We start from the raw sequence: 19,431 nt of genomic DNA on the forward strand, positions 1-19,431 counted from the left end.
ATCTCCCCTCAACAACTCTATTCTTGCATATCATTTGAAACTAAGGTCACTTTTTTTACTCTGAGTTTATTGTCTACCTCAATTCTTCTACTTACAATCATGTTTCTCCCACTGTAAAAACTGATTTTCAAAGCCAAACTTTCTAAATTAGAATTCCTTTTAAATGAATGCATTTACGCTACAGAAGTTTGGCTAGGTATTCTTGTTTAGATAATCTTTCTTCTAGCATGGAAGATGGTGAGAAACAAGATAAAGCAAAGGAAGTACAATCTGAGCAGCTAGAAGAGGGAAAAATTAAGAAAAAGAAGCGAAGGCATGGACAAAAAATTGAGAAACCGGAGGCTGTTATGGCTAACTTCTTCAAAGCTTTGGAAATTTATCAAACAAAAATGCTTGTAAGTTTCTCTTAAATTCTTTTAGTCATTGAATTTTTATTTATGTAATGTAGAATACTTGTTTGATATTGAAGGGAGAAATGTCATCATAAAAGGAGCACTGGCATGGGTTTTCAAATGACTGGCTGTATTCAGTCTTTAGTGATTTTTGTAATACTTCTTACAGTTATATACATAAAGAGTTTGTGTGTGTAATTTCTCCTATCTTGGTCTAACAACGCAGATTAACCTCTTGAGCTCCTTTTTAGGAGCTCCCTATTTTCCATAATCTAACTTCTAGAATCTGTAATTCTATATGGTTTTTCTTGTTCTTAAAAGCATCAAATGTTGAACTCTCTGAAACCTTCTCAAGTAGTTTATTCCAGTATTCTAGGATTTATTTTCCAGACTTCCTTCTAGAAAGTTTTCATTAATATTCTATTTCAGTCTTTCCTGTTGCAATTTTAAGCCCATTAATTTTTATCCTGTTAACCATGAAATGGGAGAATAGGCTGCCAAGAAATGCCCTTGCTCATTATAACTGGTGTGTGAAGGCAACGCAATTATGTATTTACATTCTTAGAAATCTTGCTGCCTACTTATCTTATCTTGATATTAGCTACAGGCCACAGCTAATTTTTATTTTATTTTTTTTACTTTCAGCACTACTTAGCAAGAAATTTTTATAACTTAAGGTTTCTTGCTCTATTTGTTGCATTTGCCATCAACTTTATTCTTCTATTTTACAAGGTAAGATTATGCATTGTTCTTTTAAATGTTTTTTTTTTTCTTGCTTCCAGAGAAATAGTTAATGATGGTTTTAAGGCTTTTTTAATAAAGCCATTATTACAAGCCCTTCAAACATGAACTAAAGCATTTAGTACTTAAAATAATATTTTAAATTTTGTAACTAAAATTTATGATATTAAACCTATTCTGTTTTTATTTCACTCAAGCTGAATGAAAACAGATTTATTTCATTAATCCTCTATAGTTGAGCTTGTGTTTCTAGGCATTTTTTCATTACTCACATAAGTCTGTTAGTGTTTGGATTGTTAATCTTGTCAAGGGAAATTTGAAATCCGACTAAAATAACTCAAATGTCAAAAGTGTTGCATTTTTTAATCTCATTTGTTTTAAAGATACTGAGGGACTTCAGTTCACCTGATTATTTTCAACTGAGAATAATCAGGTGAACTGAAGTGATACGGTTAATTTTCTTTCTAGTGGTTGCTGTGTTTCAGACTGTGTATGAAAGGAATGTCAATAATGCATGTTGTTTCAGTTATTGCTAGGTGATGTTTATACTAGTCAAGGTCTTTTTTCAGCTTCCCATAGAAGCTAAGAAGGAGCATAGACAGAACAACGGAATTGCCAATGGAATATTCTGTACCATAGATGTTATGTTGGTTTATATAAATGGGGGTTGGCCAGGGGGCGGGAATCTGCAATCGCTGCCAGGGAGGAACTGGGCAACCAATTCACCGGGTGGTGAGAGTGACTTGTATTACTTTTTATCTTGCATATTCTTTTACCATTATTATGATTGTTATTTTCCTTTCTGTTATTGTTATATGAAACTGTCTTTATCTTGACCTACGAGGTTTTTTTCCCTTTCCTTTCCCCTCCTTTTCTCCCTCTTCTGTCTACCCTTCTGGGAGGGAAGGGGGAAAAACCACGCAAGCGGCTGCACGGTGTTAGCTGCTGGCTGGTGTTAAACCACACATACCTGAATCTAATGAGTTGTTTCAGGTTCTGGTGTGTAACCCAGTGACACAAAGTAGAACGCTTTCAGCAGCCCTCAGTAATTATTTTTTTTTCCTGAATCTTCACAACCTCTATCCATGAAAAGGAGTAGAATTCACTGAAGAGAACTTCCAACCATAAAAGCCTTATTTTTTTTTTTCCCCTTCCTTACAAATTTGAAGTCCGTAAGAAAAGTGCTCATTTATCTTTATCCTGAAACACAGTCCTTTTGATTTTTCCCATTCTAGATATAGGGTGCAAGTTGCAATAAGCTGATGAATCTTGTGTTTTCCAATATTACATTTTCCAGTTCTGTTGTTCTGAGAACTGAGTTCCAGTTCTTAAGCAGCTGGCTGAACGCTCAGTCTAGAAGTAACTGAATCCTGATCTCAAATATCTGGAAAAGCAACTTCTACAACACAGTTATAGTCTCAGAGACAGGGCAGTTAAAGATGCAAAAGGGTCTTGAAAACTGGGCAGAATGTATGTGCACCATTCCAGGAGAAAGACCATCCAGGGCTATTTAAAGTTTGCTTCTTGCCTCTCTCTTTCCATCCCAGATGGTTAGAGAAGATGGACTTCAAAGCAGACATCTGCTTTTGTCTATGCCAGTCCTTTTCGCCCCAGTCTTCTGCTTTTCATTAGGTCATGTGGGTCAGCCAACAACCCATTCTATTGCAGAGCAGGGACAAAAGTTTTTGTGTATGAGTACAAGTCCATCTGTCATAGATAGGAAAGGATCTGCGGGAGCCAAACAGGACTGAGCAGCGCTTCAGCTTTCAGATAAAGCTGTCAAAAGAAGGGCACTTAGGGCCTTTATTTTAAAGGCCATGTTTTTAAAGTCCCTGGAATAATTTAGGGCAGTATGTCAGCTTTATGGCTTCGGGTATTTATGAAATACAGACTAAATACTGTATTCATTTGTAAGCTCTAAACTAAGTCACAAAATAATTCATGGAGAACGTACAAGTTGATAACACAAGAACTTTGTTTCTTTCTAGACTCAGCAACAACGAAGATTACAAAACAAACCCTAAATTCAGTCATATTGGACAACCCTGTCATTGCTTGGTTCTTCCAAAGAAACATTTTTGCATAACTTTTTCATTGTTTCTTTTGCCTTTGCTATGGCACTGTTAAGGGAGAGATTTGTAAACTGTCATATGCCTGTACTTGCTTTTTCTAGATTCTCTTTTCAGAGACATGAGATGATGTGGAGACTTCTGCTGTGAAAATGAAGGACATTACTGTTCAAAGCTAATGCTCTATCATCTTCCCATGAGCGGGCTTTGCGAACATCATTTGCCATTACAGTAAAAGAAAAGCTTTTAAGTTTATTGTGTGTTTTCAATGTGCTTGAATTTCTCTCAGGTGACAGAAGAGCCACTTGATGAAGTAGAGGAAGACTCTAATCTCTGGAACTCTTTTGATGAAGAGGAAGAGGAGGAGGGCATGGTGTTTTTTGTTTTAGAAGAAAGTACAGGTTACATGGCACCTGCTCTCAGAGCACTGGCAGTTATTCATACTATCATCTCCTTTGTCTGTGTGATTGGATACTATTGCTTAAAGGCAAGTTCTGAACCATATTACTAATCTAGTACTTGTTAAACAGCATTGGCTATGTCCCAGCATGATTTTTTGGAGCTAATACTGGAATACCTAGTTGTTTACAGATTCTCACTATTCAATATATAGACGTTTTCCTCATGTACTCAGTCTGGCAGCGATGGAGTTAAATTTCTTCATAGCAGTGTGTGTGTTTTGGATCTGTGTTTAAAACAGTGTTGGTAACACGCCCACCTTTTGGTTGTTGCTGAACACTGCTTGCACAGTATGAAGGCTTTCTCTTTCCTTTACCCACTCTGTGCATCCCCCAGCTAGTATGCTGGGAGGGGGTAAGAAGTTGGGAGAGGGCACAGCTGGGACAGCTGACCTGAACGAACCACAGGGTTATTCCATACCATGTGACATCATGCTCAGCAATAAAAACTGCTGGGCGTGGGCTTGACTTCCAAGGTGGCTGTTGCTCAGACTGGCCAGGCATTGGTCTGCTTTTGGGAGGTGCTAGTGTGACATTTGGTCTTCTGTAGTATTATGAAGAGTGCTTAGTACTGTAGGTAGACATCATGGTTTCTAAAAATATATAAAATGTGACAAAGATGTCCACTGTCATTTTCATAGGTCCCTCTGGTTGTGTTCAAAAGAGAAAAGGAGGTAGCTAGAAAGCTGGAATTCGATGGACTATACATAACTGAACAGCCATCTGAAGATGATATTAAAGGACAATGGGATCGCCTGGTTATAAATACTCCGTATGTAAAATTAAATGGTTGTATGAAAGCTGTTTATAAATATTACAGATCATTAAGCCACTGATCTAGAACCTTCCCTGTCCACCTGCCACCTAGTTCATCTAAAAGAAAGGCATTTTCACCTTATGTTGGATGGTACAGTAGAAGATTCAAATCTGAAATCCTGCATTATCTGCTTATTTAATAAATACCGTCATAATAAATACCATCTCATCAGGGTGAGAGAGTTGGGGCTGTTCAGCCTGGAGAAGCGAAGGCTCTGGGGAGACCTTATAGAAGCCTTCCAGTACCTAAAGGGGGCCTAGAGGAAAGCTGGGGAGGGACTTTTTACAAGGGCATGTAGTGATAGAACGAGGGGGAATGGCTTTAAACTGGAAGAGGGTAGATTTAGATTAGACATTAGGAAGAAATTTTTCACTTTTGAGGGCGGTGAGACACTGGAACAGGTTGCCCAGAGAAGTTGTGGAAGCTCCAACCCTGGAAGTATTCAAGGCCAGGGGCTTTGAGCAACCTGGTCTAGTGGCTATGGCAGGGGGGTTGGAACTTGATGATCTTCAAGGTCCCTTCCAACCTAAACCATTCTGTGATTCTATGATAACCTGTAAATTCCACCTCCTTTTTAATTTTTCTAGGGTTTGCAAGGATTGTGCATCTTGCCTCACAAACTCTCTCCAGGACATTTCACATATTAGTCACTATTGAGAAAGTTTTAAAAAGATAACTTCCATCCTTTTCAGTGACTCAATTTCACATTCATATTGTATAGCAGTATTCTCCTGCCTTTCCCACTTCTTGCTAACAAAATTTGTATATGACAAGAGAAGTAAATCTAGTGTGAAATAGCAGTCCCAGAATTTGAGTAGGTCTGACAAGAATTGCTGTCAAGTTGTATGCATTAGCAAATACTGTAGTAGTCATACACTGATTCTAGGAGACTCACCTGCTGTTCTGTGAGTGAATGATACAAGTGTAGGCAAGAAAAAGAAAAAGATCGGTAAGCTGCAGCAGTCTGTAGGAGTGACACAGAGAAACAGAGCAAGTCAGCTCTATTCTCTTGAAACAATGCGTTGTCGACAGGCTATTTTTTCAGAATTTACTCTTTCAAAACAACTAGAATCATGTTTCGGTACTAGTATACCTAGGCTTCGATTCCTGTCTTTCACTAATAGCATCATAATTTAGGGACAGTAACAGAAAGCTGGAAAAGAACAATGTTATTTACAAGTCACAAAGTAGTTGTGGCTAGTATGTGCAGGCTTAAGTAAATATTTGATAAAAACAAGCCAGCAAAAATAATCAACTAAATGCATCAGAGTGACAGTATGCTGCCAAATAGCCAAAATATCTATCTTATCTGTCATACTCAACTTTGTATATTATGAATAGTGCCGTTTCATTAAAATTAGAACGTCTAAAATACTGGAAATTCTTGAACAGTTTGTTTTCCTACACGTGAATTTTAAGAATTTTCCTTAATTTCAGTTAGAAATACAGAGTAGCACATATTATTAAAGTTACAATAAAAGATAATGGGGAAACTGGAGAGCTTGCTTAATTGCCAACCCATTTCTTTAAGTATTGACAGCAAGCTATCTAGACATCCAGTAACTTTATCCTCAGCAAAAACAAGCATGAACTAATATTGTCAGCTTATCCCAAATGACATGTGGTACAGTCTGTTCTCAGCATGTTGCTCTATCTACTGAATTTGAATAAAAGATTTAAAGTAATTTAAGCAGACTAATCCTTCCCTCTTGATGTGAACCTACTCTCAAGGTTTAGTGCTGTACCGTCGTTGTCTGAATAACCACTGCTGGAGGGTACCCAGTGCTGTGTATGTACCGAAATGTGCTTTCTATAAGAGGAAAAAAAAAAAAAAACAATTAAAAAGGTAAAAGAGGCACCCTGATAAATGCTGCTCCATTAGATGCTTCTGGTAACAGAGAGAGACACAAGCTGGCTACATTAGTGACATACTTAGCTTAAAAATCTGAGAAGTCAAGGAAAGACATAATGTAGAGCATTGGGCCAGAATATACCATCTGAGTTACTGGGACTATTTGCCTTTATCTGGAGGAATTTCATTGAGAACTTCAATTCAGAAAAATAAAAAATTGAGCATTTAATAGAAGTTGGGAAGTTTGCCTCGCATCCCAGCACAACAGTGTTCGGCAGTCTCATTCTTCTAATGTTAAGACTTGCTTTATTTTACCAATACTGTCCTTTAGTTTAAGCAGGGATTTTTCTTTTTTACCTTCCTGCATGTTTGCTCAACTCAATGTTACATCCAGGAAATGGGGAGAGAAACCTTTACATTTTGTAGTGTTTCCTGCTAATTGGCATTGTTCAAAACTGACACAATACACAGTAAGACCGTCACAATGAGGAATTCCTGGGCACTGCTATTCATAAGACAGTTCAAGAACAATGTTTTTTATGAAGATCAGGGAAACGTTACAGATAAGAGAGAACACTATCTTTTTTCTTGCAGGTCAAAGCTGATGTATTTCCTAGCCTCTGTTGTAAGTTCTCCCCTGGATAAAACTGGTTGCTTATTGAAGCATCATGGTTGCTCACTACTCTCAAAAAAAGCGGGGAATTTTCAATAAAAGATACCTTGACACTTCTTCAGTATTTAAGATTTACTGCTTCATTTCTTTATCTTTTGTATACACAATAGTTTTTCTTCTAATTACCAATGTGGTCATGAGGCAGATGATGCAAAATGTTCTTGAGTTGAACTGTCTTGCAGCTTTAGAATTATAAATGTTTTTTACCTTGTCTTGTTCTGGGATGTTAGATCCAGTAACAACAATATGATACACCTGAGAACAAGATTACTACTAACCCCTGTTCTTGCCAAATGATCTTTGCAATTTTCTGGGGTGTTTTTTAATATTTTTTGAATTTTATGTTGGCAAACTATCCACTGGTTCCCAAGTGTTCAGCCTCTATTTGAAATGTAATCCAGTGATCTTAAGAATTATTTATGCTAGTAGACACTCTTATTTTTCTCTGAAAATCATTGTTTGTATTGATTTCGTGGCGAGGAGCAGTAAAGTATTTATTTAGGAGATAAATGATACTACGATGACTACCCTGCTATTATTGAGTTGTTAAGCTCATTAGGTGATAATATTTAGCCTGCTGTCCTTTTGTAGCCAATCATATTTGTGAATGTGAAAAAGAAAAGAGGGGGGAACTAAAAAGATGATATTGCAGCGAATGATGATTAGTAACAGCTGTTGTCAACATGAAAAGAAATTGTTTGAAATTCAGTGTGCGAGTGAATGAAATTGTACCAGAATCTGCAGTGATCAGGAACATGGTATTTTCTTTTTTTTGGTTGTTTTTTTCTTTCCACTAACAAGTTAAATAACTTGAAATATCTTTCCCTTATCTACGTAGGTCCTTTCCTAACAATTACTGGGACAAATTTGTGAAACGGAAGGTAGGCTTTTTATATTTCTATTATGTTAGTCATAGCAATAGTCTACTATTCATTTAAATTGGATATCTACATGTAATATACTTCTGTACACATAAATATACAAATAATTGAGAACTGAAATTTGTTTTATGGAAGTCATTGTGGTAAATGTCTCGGTGAACAGGCAGCTGCAGCGTAGGCGGGAGGAGGGAGGAAGACAGAAGGCTGTGGTTTCCTTCCTAGACTCAGGCATTTGAAATAACTTTGTGCTGTCAATCAGCCACGCAGGTCTAATTTACAGTCATTGTCATCTTTAGGATACAAAGCCCCCTCATCCCCCTATAAAAAGAAAAACATGCCAGCTTAAATGACGGCAAATTATACATAAGCTTTCAGATAATAGCCTTTAATGCTTCTATTTTTCTTTTTTATGCTCCACCCACCTGGGAGTTCTGACTGTTCTAGTAGTGTTAATTGTGAAAGACTTTTTTTTTTTTTTTTTAATTTCTGACAACTACTGGCTTAAAGTAGGGTGAATGTCACTGAGGTCTTTCTCTGAGCAAAGGCTTCCCTTCTATTTTTAGGTTATTAACAAGTATGGAGACTTATATGGAGCAGAGCGCATAGCAGAGCTTTTGGGTTTGGACAAAAGTGCCCTTGATTTTAGTCCAATGGAAGAGAGCGAACCAGAAGAGGCATCTCTTGTATCATGGTATGACTTCTAAAGTTCACAGACAAATTTATGTGTTGGCATAACTTCACCGTCCAAGATAAAAATGAGTTTTATATCGAAACTGTAGTGATGTTTTCCCCAGCGTGGAAAATTCAAAGGGATAAGTCTTCCTAGTGTGGAAGTAAAATAACAAAGCTTTTTATTTGTTCTAAAGCACACTTGTATTTGTGTTACAAAAGTAAGAAAAAAAAAAGTCATACGAGTCGATGCTGACCGATAGTTGGGAACTCTTATTTTAAACGATAATCACTGCAGCATTTAAAAGTTCTTTAGGTGTTACAACAGAGTTAGTGTATAAACCAAAGGACAGAAAAAGTATTGATAACAAATATTTAGATCCCAGGTATCTAGAAAAAACCTCAGAGATGTCTTCCTGACTTTTAATCCATCAGTGAAGATGAGTGTTTGAAAGTATCCAATTCCCAACCAATTTAGGCTCCAAGAAAAGTTTGGTTTCTTCAATACTTAAGGCACCCAAGAAGAAGGATTTCCACTCGCATGAGCTAATAAATGGCTAATAAAATATTTAGAATCTTGCAGAAGGGATTACCTTTTCTCTTGGTAATTTTGGCAACATTTTACACCAGACAGAACACTTAGCTCTTGAATTCAAGCAATTCCAGTTTCACATTTCACTACTTTTAACACATATTTTAATTTGTATAAGTCTGGAATACAGCAGTATCACTCCCACTGAAATTGTTCCACCTGTTTCAAGAGTTTAGAAACTGTATATGGGTTCTCAGAGTTAATGAATACTCTCTGAAAAAAAAAAAAAGCACCCAAATCACTCAAAAAATAAACAGCTATTCTCTATCACCTCCTTCAGCAAACAAATGCGAAGTGTCAAACATAGTTTGTTGTTTATACTTACAGAATTCAGTATTTAATTTTGATATTGATGCATTTTAAAAAATTTGTATTTCCTAGGTTAAGCTCCATTGATACAAAGTACCACATTTGGAAGCTCGGAGTTGTTTTCACTGACAATGTGAGTATGTTAGCCTAGAAGAATATGCTTTGATTTACTCTAAACATAATTGTATGTCTTCTGCCATCTGCTTTTATTTTAAACAAACATACACAAATAATATGGCATTACAGAGCCATTTTAAAATAGATTTTTTCTGTCTTGTATTGTAGCACATTGCTTTAATTTATGTTAGAATTTTCTTTTTGGTTCTAAAGGGCAATATGCACCTCCTCACTATTAATACAATGTCAGCATTTTGGAAGTTAATGGCACGTTCATTTCATTTCGTAGAAAACAATCTAGCAACCAAAGGTGTCTTTTCTAAAACCAAGCAGTCTACAGAAAGTTACCCTTTTTTATTCTTGAATCATCCGTTTGACATGGTTGGTTAATTCTTTTCTTTCATACCTTCTCCTTTGAAAAGACCATGCTTATATTAAAACTCCTTTTTGGGGGGAAATCCTCTTTTTACCCTCTTGAGCATTCCCAAACAAACAAGAGGGCCAAGGTGAATCAAGGGAAGGTGTATAAACTCATGGTGCACTAAAAGCACACTGAGCCATTGTTCCTCAATAAGAGCTTTCACGTCAAAGTTCAGGTTCACTGCTTCAGGTTCACTGCTTGTTAAAAGAATAAGCTGTATTACGTGCCTTGGGTTTTCTGGGTGTCCTGGTTGACGTGGGCTGAGACTTAAACAGAAGAATTGTCTCAAGAGTAATACAATGCATTTTCTCTCCTCCAGAATCAGTATTAAAATTTAAAGTATTGTGTAACAAGCTCTGAAACAAAAACAGTTTTAAGGAAGGGGTTTTTGATGTTAATAACTCATATGCTGAAGACTGCATTTCAATGTGTAAAGATAGAGGTCTCATCAGCATAACTAAGCAATAAGCATTCCTTAAATGAACAGAGGAGAAGATAAGAGACAGAGTGAGACAGTCTTTTTTGAACATGTAAAATAGAGGTATTACATTCAGACTGTGATTCAAATCAGATCGTCAAAGCATTACTTTCATTATGACCAGAAGAAGGCTCTATGCTGGATCCAATAATGCACATTGGCACCCCCTAACACACTCCCACTTTTCACTTTCTCTGCAGTCCTTTTTATACCTAGCTTGGTACACGACTATGTCTATCCTCGGGCACTACAACAACTTCTTCTTTGCTGCTCATCTGCTGGATATTGCTATGGGTTTCAAGACGTTGCGAACCATTTTGTCTTCGGTTACTCACAATGGCAAACAGGTTAGTGCTACGTGCAAAGGTTTGAAAATGAATGCATTTTGTAACAGTGCTGGAAAAAATCTTGTGGTGGCTAGGACATACTGGCATGCAATCTGTTTCGATCGTGATTGGATTAAAGAATAGAATAGAATTGTGCCCTCTGCAGCACATTTAAACCATGTTAAATCCTATGAAATTGTAATAATCTATACCCACAGAGTGCTGATAACTAAAGAAGTTTTTGTACACAATAGAAAAATGCATCATTTTAGAAAAATGCAAGGATATTAATTATGACCTAACCAGCTCCTTCTCTATGCTCAATGATGAACTCTTTGGTGATAACAAGAATTCACAATCTCTCCTTAGCCACAGCAGTAATACTAACACACTTCATAACTTCATTTAATTTCATACATACACCTTCCATTCCTTCTCAAATGCAGTAACGTATATTCTAAGCCCACTCTTAGGCCCTGTTAGACTTGTCAAAACATTTTAAACCACGTAACATTTTGGAAGAGGCTTATCCCCTTAGCTTAACTCTGCTATATCCTTTGTGTTTGCTTAATCCCCTTTTTCAGCAGAAATTGACCAATGGAAGTTTCTTCACTTATCAGGAAAGGAAGTTTCTAAAATAGTACATTTGAGAATGTTTTCAGTATCATTGCACAAACAAATGAAATTCTCTGGGTTTATCCCCTTTTTTTTTCCTCCAGGATGACCAAAGTCGTAATACTTCTAATATAATGATTTCTACGTTTTGAGATTTTTCTAAATGTAATACTCAAAACTGAGCATAATTGACAAAACTGTTCAACTCAAGGCCACAGCTTTTAGTAAACATTCTTAATAAGTGAAGATTAGTCTTCCTAATCCTGTTGCTTTTCCTGCTAGTAGATATGAGAACTGAAAGACAGCTGCAGATTTTTCAGTTGAAATGTTCACTTTGAGAGCATACTTACAGATCAGCAGAAAGTGATAAAGAGAAGATCGGCTTATTATTCAATACTCTTACCAATTGCTGCGCTTTTTAAAATACGTAGCCTTCAGTAACTCCTCTCCAGAGCTGCATCTTCTAATGCCAGCTCCAACAAACAATATAATCTAGTCTCATTAACTGCTAAACTTTTTCACCTAAGGATGTTATTTACTTAAAAGCAGTACCTGGAAGTTACTTATGCTTTGGTTATCTAAAAAATTTTCTATCCACTTTATCGATGGCTTTGCTAATGAGCTTCGGAGCAGAAAATAGACTACGATAATTCATAATAAGTCCGAGTTGAAATTATTATCATATTAGCTAAAGGGGGTTATTTTTTATAATTTAATTTTCACTGTATATCCGGTTTTCCAAGTTACTAGAATTTAACTTTTAAATTAAACAGTGGAAACATTGCTTCAGTGATATATAGCTTGTATGCTTAGAAAGATGGAAACAACTTCATTTTTTTGCTACTGTTTTTCCCTTTGATTTTCACATGAGAGCAGGATAAAGTAACACCTCTACACTGATCCAAGCAATAGGGAGACTTCAAAGCTACTGTAACTACTAGTTTCCTTATTGGGAAAGGTACAACATAATACATTTTCAATACTTCAAGCAATACACTGCGCTGCATATCTCTTCTGACAGAATGAAATTGAAACCTATTTTCATGTCATGTCTCCATACACAGCTCGTGCTTACTGTAGGACTCCTCGCTGTAGTAGTGTATCTTTACACTGTTGTGGCGTTCAACTTCTTCCGCAAATTCTACAATAAAAGTGAAGATGAAGATGAACCAGACATGAAATGTGATGACATGATGACGGTAATTAAAACACCACTAGCATGCTTCAAATTTCATCCTGAATTTTCAAATGGATACTTAAGATGAAGTGAGAAGCAAGGAAGGATCTTTTTGTTGTTAAATCTGTGGGTCTGTTCTTCTCACTATATGTCATTTTGAAAATGTGAATGGTCTTGAGCGTCCTCTTGCATTCTCCAGTGGTCTAAACGCAACACTAGATAGGTAGATATAGTAGAGATTTTTGATTTTTCGCCTAAATGTTGTGGCATAAGATTTACTGCATCTCTTACATGAGAAGATGGCAAAGCCTTGAAATATATGGAACAAATTTCATCACAAACTGGTCAGCCCTACAAAAAGAAGCTGTATTGTCGCAGCACAAATAAATCCAGTTTGTTCCCAATGTTTGCAAGTGTGCAAGCTCTTCCTATCCTTATTTTAGTTATATGAAGTATATGGTGTTATTAGCACTAGTGATAAAAGCCTGCTCCAAACTGTTTACAATTAGTAATTCAGTTGTGAAGTTAGAAGTCAAAGGTGAGTAGAAAAAGGGGAAATTAAAACTTATTACGGGTGATAATCTAATGCTACTAAATTCCCTTCTGATTTCCACCTGTTGCCACAGAATGTTATTCAAGTCATATTAAAAGATACTCTACAGATATGTATTATGGTATGAAGAGGATTTGATTTTCTTATTGTATACAGAAAACAGCATAAATTCAGGTTTTAAAAATGTAATATTCTGAGTTTGTGGCCAGCTCATTTCTTCCATGGAGTAGTCACTCTCTGCCCTGTGTTATATGCCAGAGATAGAATAAAATCCCTCAGAACAGAGGTGTGTCATAGACTTCACAAAATCATCTTCCCTAATCTTGAACTTTCTTTCAAACACTCAGTGCAAGTCAAATGTGCAATGGTAGAAATTATGAAAACTGCCCAAGCAATATTATTTAACTGGTGCCTCTGCAAGCTGGATACAATGGTCCGGTCATAAAATAGATGTAAGAGTAACTGGAATAACGAAACTATATTACATGTTAAACCAGTCTACCAAGTGAGGTAAATCAATTCCAAGTTACATTTTTTAATGATTAAACTAGTACCAGCATCTTACGTCAACAGTAAAGTTGCATTATAAAAATGGATGTATAATTCTGTTTTGTATTTGCTTATGAAAGACCAGATTTGTCAGGTTTTACTCTGATTATTTAACACCAGCAGTGCTGTGTAATGTGACTTCAGAACACTGGTTGGGCTTAGAGATTACCATCGTTTTTAACCCATGTTGTGTGATTGAAGGTGGTTTACAAGACTCTGGAGCTGATTCATACAAGAACATCAGTAGTATATTCTGCTGAAGTATATCTTCAGCAGAAGATTCCATTCTAATATACTTACATAGCTTAAATATCCAGATTTTTAAAGATTTTTCCATGAAGACTTACATGTTCAAAAAACATGATACACAGCAATATTTTTGTAAAGTGATTTCTTCCACATTGAACTGACCACAGGCTGTTTCCCACATCATAAACAGTGTACAATATACTAAACCGGACATCTAGTATTGCAAAATGAAATTATCCAGAAACCACCTAAACGCAGAGAGAGCTACCTGTTATGAATATGTCAGTATTTAGTTTATGGCAATATTTGCCAACATTTCTAAACTCCGTTATAAGACTTCAAAAATCTTCTGCTTACTCAGAGCAAGTTAGAACCTTAGGAATTAATAGAAGGTGTAGAATATAGTCACATACAGTAACAAATACAAGAAAAACAGTCTTAGTCTGTAAGGTAAGACCTAGGGAGTGAGGAGAGGGTAACAATTGATGCTGACTCCCCCTCTTAGTAAGTGTACTTGAAGATGTAATCACATTAGTTAAGATAATAACAGATTTTTGGTGCAGTGTGTGTGATACACGAGGAATGATATTATGTGTTCTTTGTTACTATAACTTATCAAGAGAATTAGCTGAGCAGAATAATTTAAAAAAAATTAAAAAAAAAAAAACAAACCCAAAGAGAATAATTCATGATAAATATATCTGCAATTTTCCTCTCCTTTTTTTTAGTGTTACCTGTTCCACATGTATGTGGGTGTGAGAGCTGGTGGCGGCATTGGAGATGAAATTGAGGATCCTGCTGGAGACCCTTATGAAATGTATCGAATTGTCTTTGACATCACATTTTTTTTCTTTGTCATTGTTATCCTGCTGGCCATTATTCAAGGTACTGACACTTACCTTAGTAGAGACTGTTAGAATTTAGTTTACTTAATTTCTGCAATGTATTTAAACCGTATTTGTGTTTAGAGGTAAATTTAGTAGTACCGCTATAAAGACTTATTTCTGAGCTGATAAAATCATTAATTCTGAAAGTAGTAATTTTATACTTAATTCTTAAATAATGCGTTGTCCCAAGTCCTACACAAAGACAAAGCACCAGAAACATAACTTATCTGGGTTACAGTGTTTATGAACACGTTGACAACTATGCAGCAACGACACAGCTTGTGCAGGATCACTGTTCTTCCTATAATAACCATTTAAACTTGGAGATCTGTGCTGTAGCCACTCTTCACACCTTCAGTTTGGAACCACCACAGCTGGAATGGAGGCCTTCCCCTTGGAAAGGGGAAATGACATGGAAAAAGTCACCATGGCCACTTAGCCATTTCCTCCTTTCTTTAGAGGATGGTTTGCAGTTGTGGTTTACAGAGAATGACCCCTCTCTTCAATGACTTTCAGTATTCAACACATTGTATATATTGATGTAAGGCTGTCAGGAAAATCCCACCATTTTATGGCAATCTGGTGGCAAAGACAAAATGTAATACATCTATCCTGTGAAAAAGTTATGAATCTTACAGCCCCCCAAATGATCCAACTCTATTCTTAATATGTTGGAAGTGGAGGAATAATGCTTCAAATGTGAAGCGGCATCACAAACTGGCCGGGGGGCCTGGGGGAGCAGAGTGGTTTTGCTGAACAAAAGTTGGGATACAAGAGTTCCATGAAAAGGAGAATGAAAGTTAAATTCTTTCATTGGAACAAAAGAGATGAGATTATGGAAGCTTAAACTGACCAAAATATAAGTAGAGAAAAGCTTTTCCACTCTTAAGACTGTACTTCTATGTAAGAGAAATTCTTACTGCTAGCAGTGCAGTGTCAGGTTAGATGTCTGGAAATTGACAGATTGTAACTTAAATTGTTCAACCTAGACGTAAGTACGCTAAACTCCAAAGACAGTGGAGGCTGTTTGACAAACACTTGAAATGTGAATATTGCTGAGTACTGAAGTGCTGTTACTTTTCGATTTGAAATAGGTCTGATCATTGATGCTTTTGGTGAACTAAGAGACCAGCAAGAACAAGTGAGAGAAGATATGGAGGTATGAGTAAGCACACTACATTTTTCATTACTCTTGTTCATCTAGATTGTTACCAGTTAAAATAGTGTCTTTGAGTTAAAATTAATTTGTAACCACAACTTGTGTTTCCAGACCAAATGTTTTATTTGTGGAATCGGCAATGACTATTTTGACACAACCCCACATGGCTTTGAAACACATACTTTGCAAGAACACAACTTGGCAAACTATCTGTAAGTATAGTTCCTGTAGTTCTTTAGTGACAGTGCAGCTTTCTGAAACCTCGAAGCGACCAGGAGCTGTACATGTATTGCCCAGACTCCCAAGGCAGTGATCTTCTACTTTCATTAGTAAATACAGAGCAGATCAAAGAGGACATTAAAAAAGTTAATTTGGTGGCACTAGTTACTCATACAACAATGATAATTGTATGAGCGTTGTGCCAGCAGAGCCAAAGGAGTTGAACTGGTGGTATCTTGTAGAAGTCTGACTTTGGAATGCTGCATCTGAACTTTCTAAATTAAAAAGAAAAAAAAAAAAAGAGAGAGAGAAAGAATAAAAGTGTGCCTCTTGGAGTGGAGGCTGCGTTATTTCTTGTGTAGCAACTGACACTGCAAAATCAATGCACATCACTCTTGTGAGGCAAATTTCCATTACTATTCGTAGTGTCACCAGTCTATAGCCTCCAAGCTTTTTTTACTCTCTTGAATGGCTTAACTGGTATATAGGAACCTGTATTTCATAGTAAATTAAAAATGGCCATTTCCTTAATACTAGAATATACAGTGAACAATCTTTCTAACCAGGTTGCCCTTTAATTAGACAAACATTAAAGTCAGTATACATTCCTTTCTCTACAATGAAAGCACATACCAGGTTTCATTCCAAATGCACTGCATCAAAAGTGTCTAACCAGGAATTGTGTTACATATAAAGCGACTATTGTTAGTACTCTACAGCCTTTCTAATTAGCTCAAGCTGTCTACATTTGAGTGAGCGCAGGTATCGGAGACAGCCAGGCTCAGCTTAGAACCTGCACGGCGTGAGTGTTTGGAAGTCTTGGTGCAGCTGAGTATTTGCCATACTTCTAACTTCTTGCATAGTAGCCCGAGTAACTTCTTCCAGGGTGACATGTTGGAGCATACATGTACAGGAGTTGGCATATGTCCTAAATCAGGTATTGCTCCTGGCACTGAACTGAAGAAAATGCTAAACCACATCATGGTTTTTCCACTTGCCAGCTTTTACATCTGTGTTAGCGCTTCCACAGGAGAAGGGCTGGAAGGACAGACTTTTCAACATAAGCACTTTAGACACCTAGCAATATCATTCCTTTGCTGGTTGGCACAATCCCCCTCCCATACCCCAGCCTGGGAAAGGTTAGGCAGAGATGTTATGTTTTCTGCATTAATACTCGTTTCGTGTGCTTGTTTCAGGTTCTTTTTAATGTATCTCATTAACAAGGATGAAACTGAGCATACTGGGCAGGTGAGTAAAAAATCAAACTTAATTTTTTTCTTAAGATTATCTTTCAACGTTTTTATCTTCTCCAGCCTTGTAGCTGTGTACCACCAGGTGGAACTGATGTGCCACCAAGGAGTGGAGATGATGCCACCTTCCCTGAGAGTCTTCTGCCAGGGAAAGAAAAGGAAGGGTTAAAAAAAAGGGAGAGGCGTGGGCAGCAGGAGCGGGCTGTTCTGACTCTCTCAGAAGTCAGTTGCTAATAATCTTACTGTCCTCTTATCACCCTGAAATATACCAGTTATGGTTTATTCCCAAAAGATTAAGTAGTTAGGGTACTATATTTATAGTCTAAATCCATATACATGTACATATAGACAGGTATATGGAAGTGTGTACGTATGTTTAGTGTTGTAAGGCCCTAAATGTAAATAAATAAGAAAATAAATAGGATTTAATTCTATCTTATCTCAAATAAGATGCTGTTGTGCAAACACTACAAAAATACCTTACACTTCAATGTTTTCCAAGCAAACTAAACCACTTTTTATATATACAGATTGTGTACAGGTTTGCTCTGCTATAACTAGACTGATTAATTTACATTTACAGAGTTTTTCTAACAGGGATTGTATTTCAGTAGTAAGGAACCAAGGAAAGCGCAGAGCAATACTTCTACAAACGTCTCGAGTTAAGATCCTTCAGTTTCAATGTCTTCCCAGTTCTACCCCATGGTAACGGGCACCGTACCTGGGTGGTGTTAAACGTTGACCTGGAGCACTAACAGGAAGGCGGCTGTTATAATAAATACTCTTTACCATTTTCAGGAGTCATTTGTGTGGAAGATGTACCAAGAAAGATGTTGGGATTTCTTCCCAGCAGGGGACTGCTTCCGGAAACAGTATGAGGATCAACTTGGCTAATATCACAAAAGAAATTATTTAGTCATGAACTGTTAAGATCCAGTATACAAAAAAAACTACTTTTCTTTTCATGGTGTAATTTCACAGCTTGTATTTGCTTTAAATGTCTTTAAACTTCAGAACGTTCGTAAAGTTTGACACTGTTTCACAGGTTTTTTGTACCTACCACCTATGAAAGAGGTCTTTTGTTGGAATTTTCCTTAGGAAAGAGAAAACAATGCCAGATTAACTTTAAGCCTTCCGGTTCAAACGTGGTCTGAAATAATAACAACTTTTTAACCACACGATTAACCTGGTGTTTGGCAGTACAGTTGAAAGGGCTAAAAGGTGTCTTAATTGCACAACATTTGACATTTAAGAACTTGAACATCAGAGGCCACGCCTCAGAAAAAAATACTTTAACCAACTGCTGTCCAGTTTTCCCCCCCCCCAGTATTTGCTAGAGAATGTATTAAGATACAGCCTGAAAAGCTTTAAGCAGTTCAAAAGAAAACATTTTTCAAACACGTCGTCGACCTTGAAACATTAAGTGCCTTAAAACCTCGGTAGACATAGCTATGCAAACTTTTTATTTATGTTAGTGTTCGAGATGAACGGATCCATTACCTGTATTGCTTTTCTGTCTTTCTGTATGAAATTGCACTTGAAGTTTGTTTATATCCTACCTTCAATAACAGCTTATTAGATGCTGCTGTTAAAAGACATACACTGTATCAAAATGAACACAATTTAAATCTTAGGCCAAAACAAAACAGTGCTCTCTGGTCACCTGCAAGTAGAAGCTGCTAGGATTATGCATTTTTTTTCTTCTGATAAAAAGTGCCCACTGCAATAAAGTATTATAAACCAAATGTTACTTTTGCTGTCGTTCTTTCTCGTTCTTCTACAATATAGAGATGTGGTGTGAGGATGGTGACTAAAACCACATGTATTCATTATTCATTCATAGCTTTATTTTAAGGACTACCTAGAGCGAGTACAAGCTGAAATAACTGTTCTCTTCATGTGCTGCAGCCTGCATCTGTAGCAAAGAAAATCCTGATTTCATCACAGATTTTAGACCTTAGACAATTTTCAATCACAG

The 19,431-nt window shown here is 36.7% G+C and overlaps 1 protein-coding gene across 1 annotated transcript; it reads left to right on the top strand.

Annotated features, from left to right (window-relative positions):
- Nucleotides 1–226: 226 nt before the first annotated feature.
- LOC104286905 (ryanodine receptor 3-like) lies at nt 227–18,347 on the top strand (the record flags this gene model as incomplete). The annotated part of the gene is made up of 14 exons (XM_009885549.1): nt 227–395; nt 1,038–1,124; nt 3,492–3,689; nt 4,302–4,432; nt 7,841–7,883; nt 8,447–8,574; nt 9,526–9,586; nt 10,670–10,816; nt 12,475–12,609; nt 14,667–14,823; nt 15,920–15,984; nt 16,096–16,196; nt 17,400–17,451; nt 18,252–18,347. Coding segments are annotated over 14 exons (1,570 nt in total), but the record flags the coding sequence as incomplete, so codon positions are not given.
- Between the last annotated feature and the right edge of the window lie 1,084 nt (nt 18,348–19,431).

This window comes from Charadrius vociferus, unplaced genomic scaffold, assembly GCF_000708025.1.
Source record: "Charadrius vociferus isolate BGI_N301 unplaced genomic scaffold, ASM70802v2 scaffold755, whole genome shotgun sequence".
NCBI lineage: Eukaryota > Metazoa > Chordata > Aves > Charadriiformes > Charadriidae > Charadrius > Charadrius vociferus.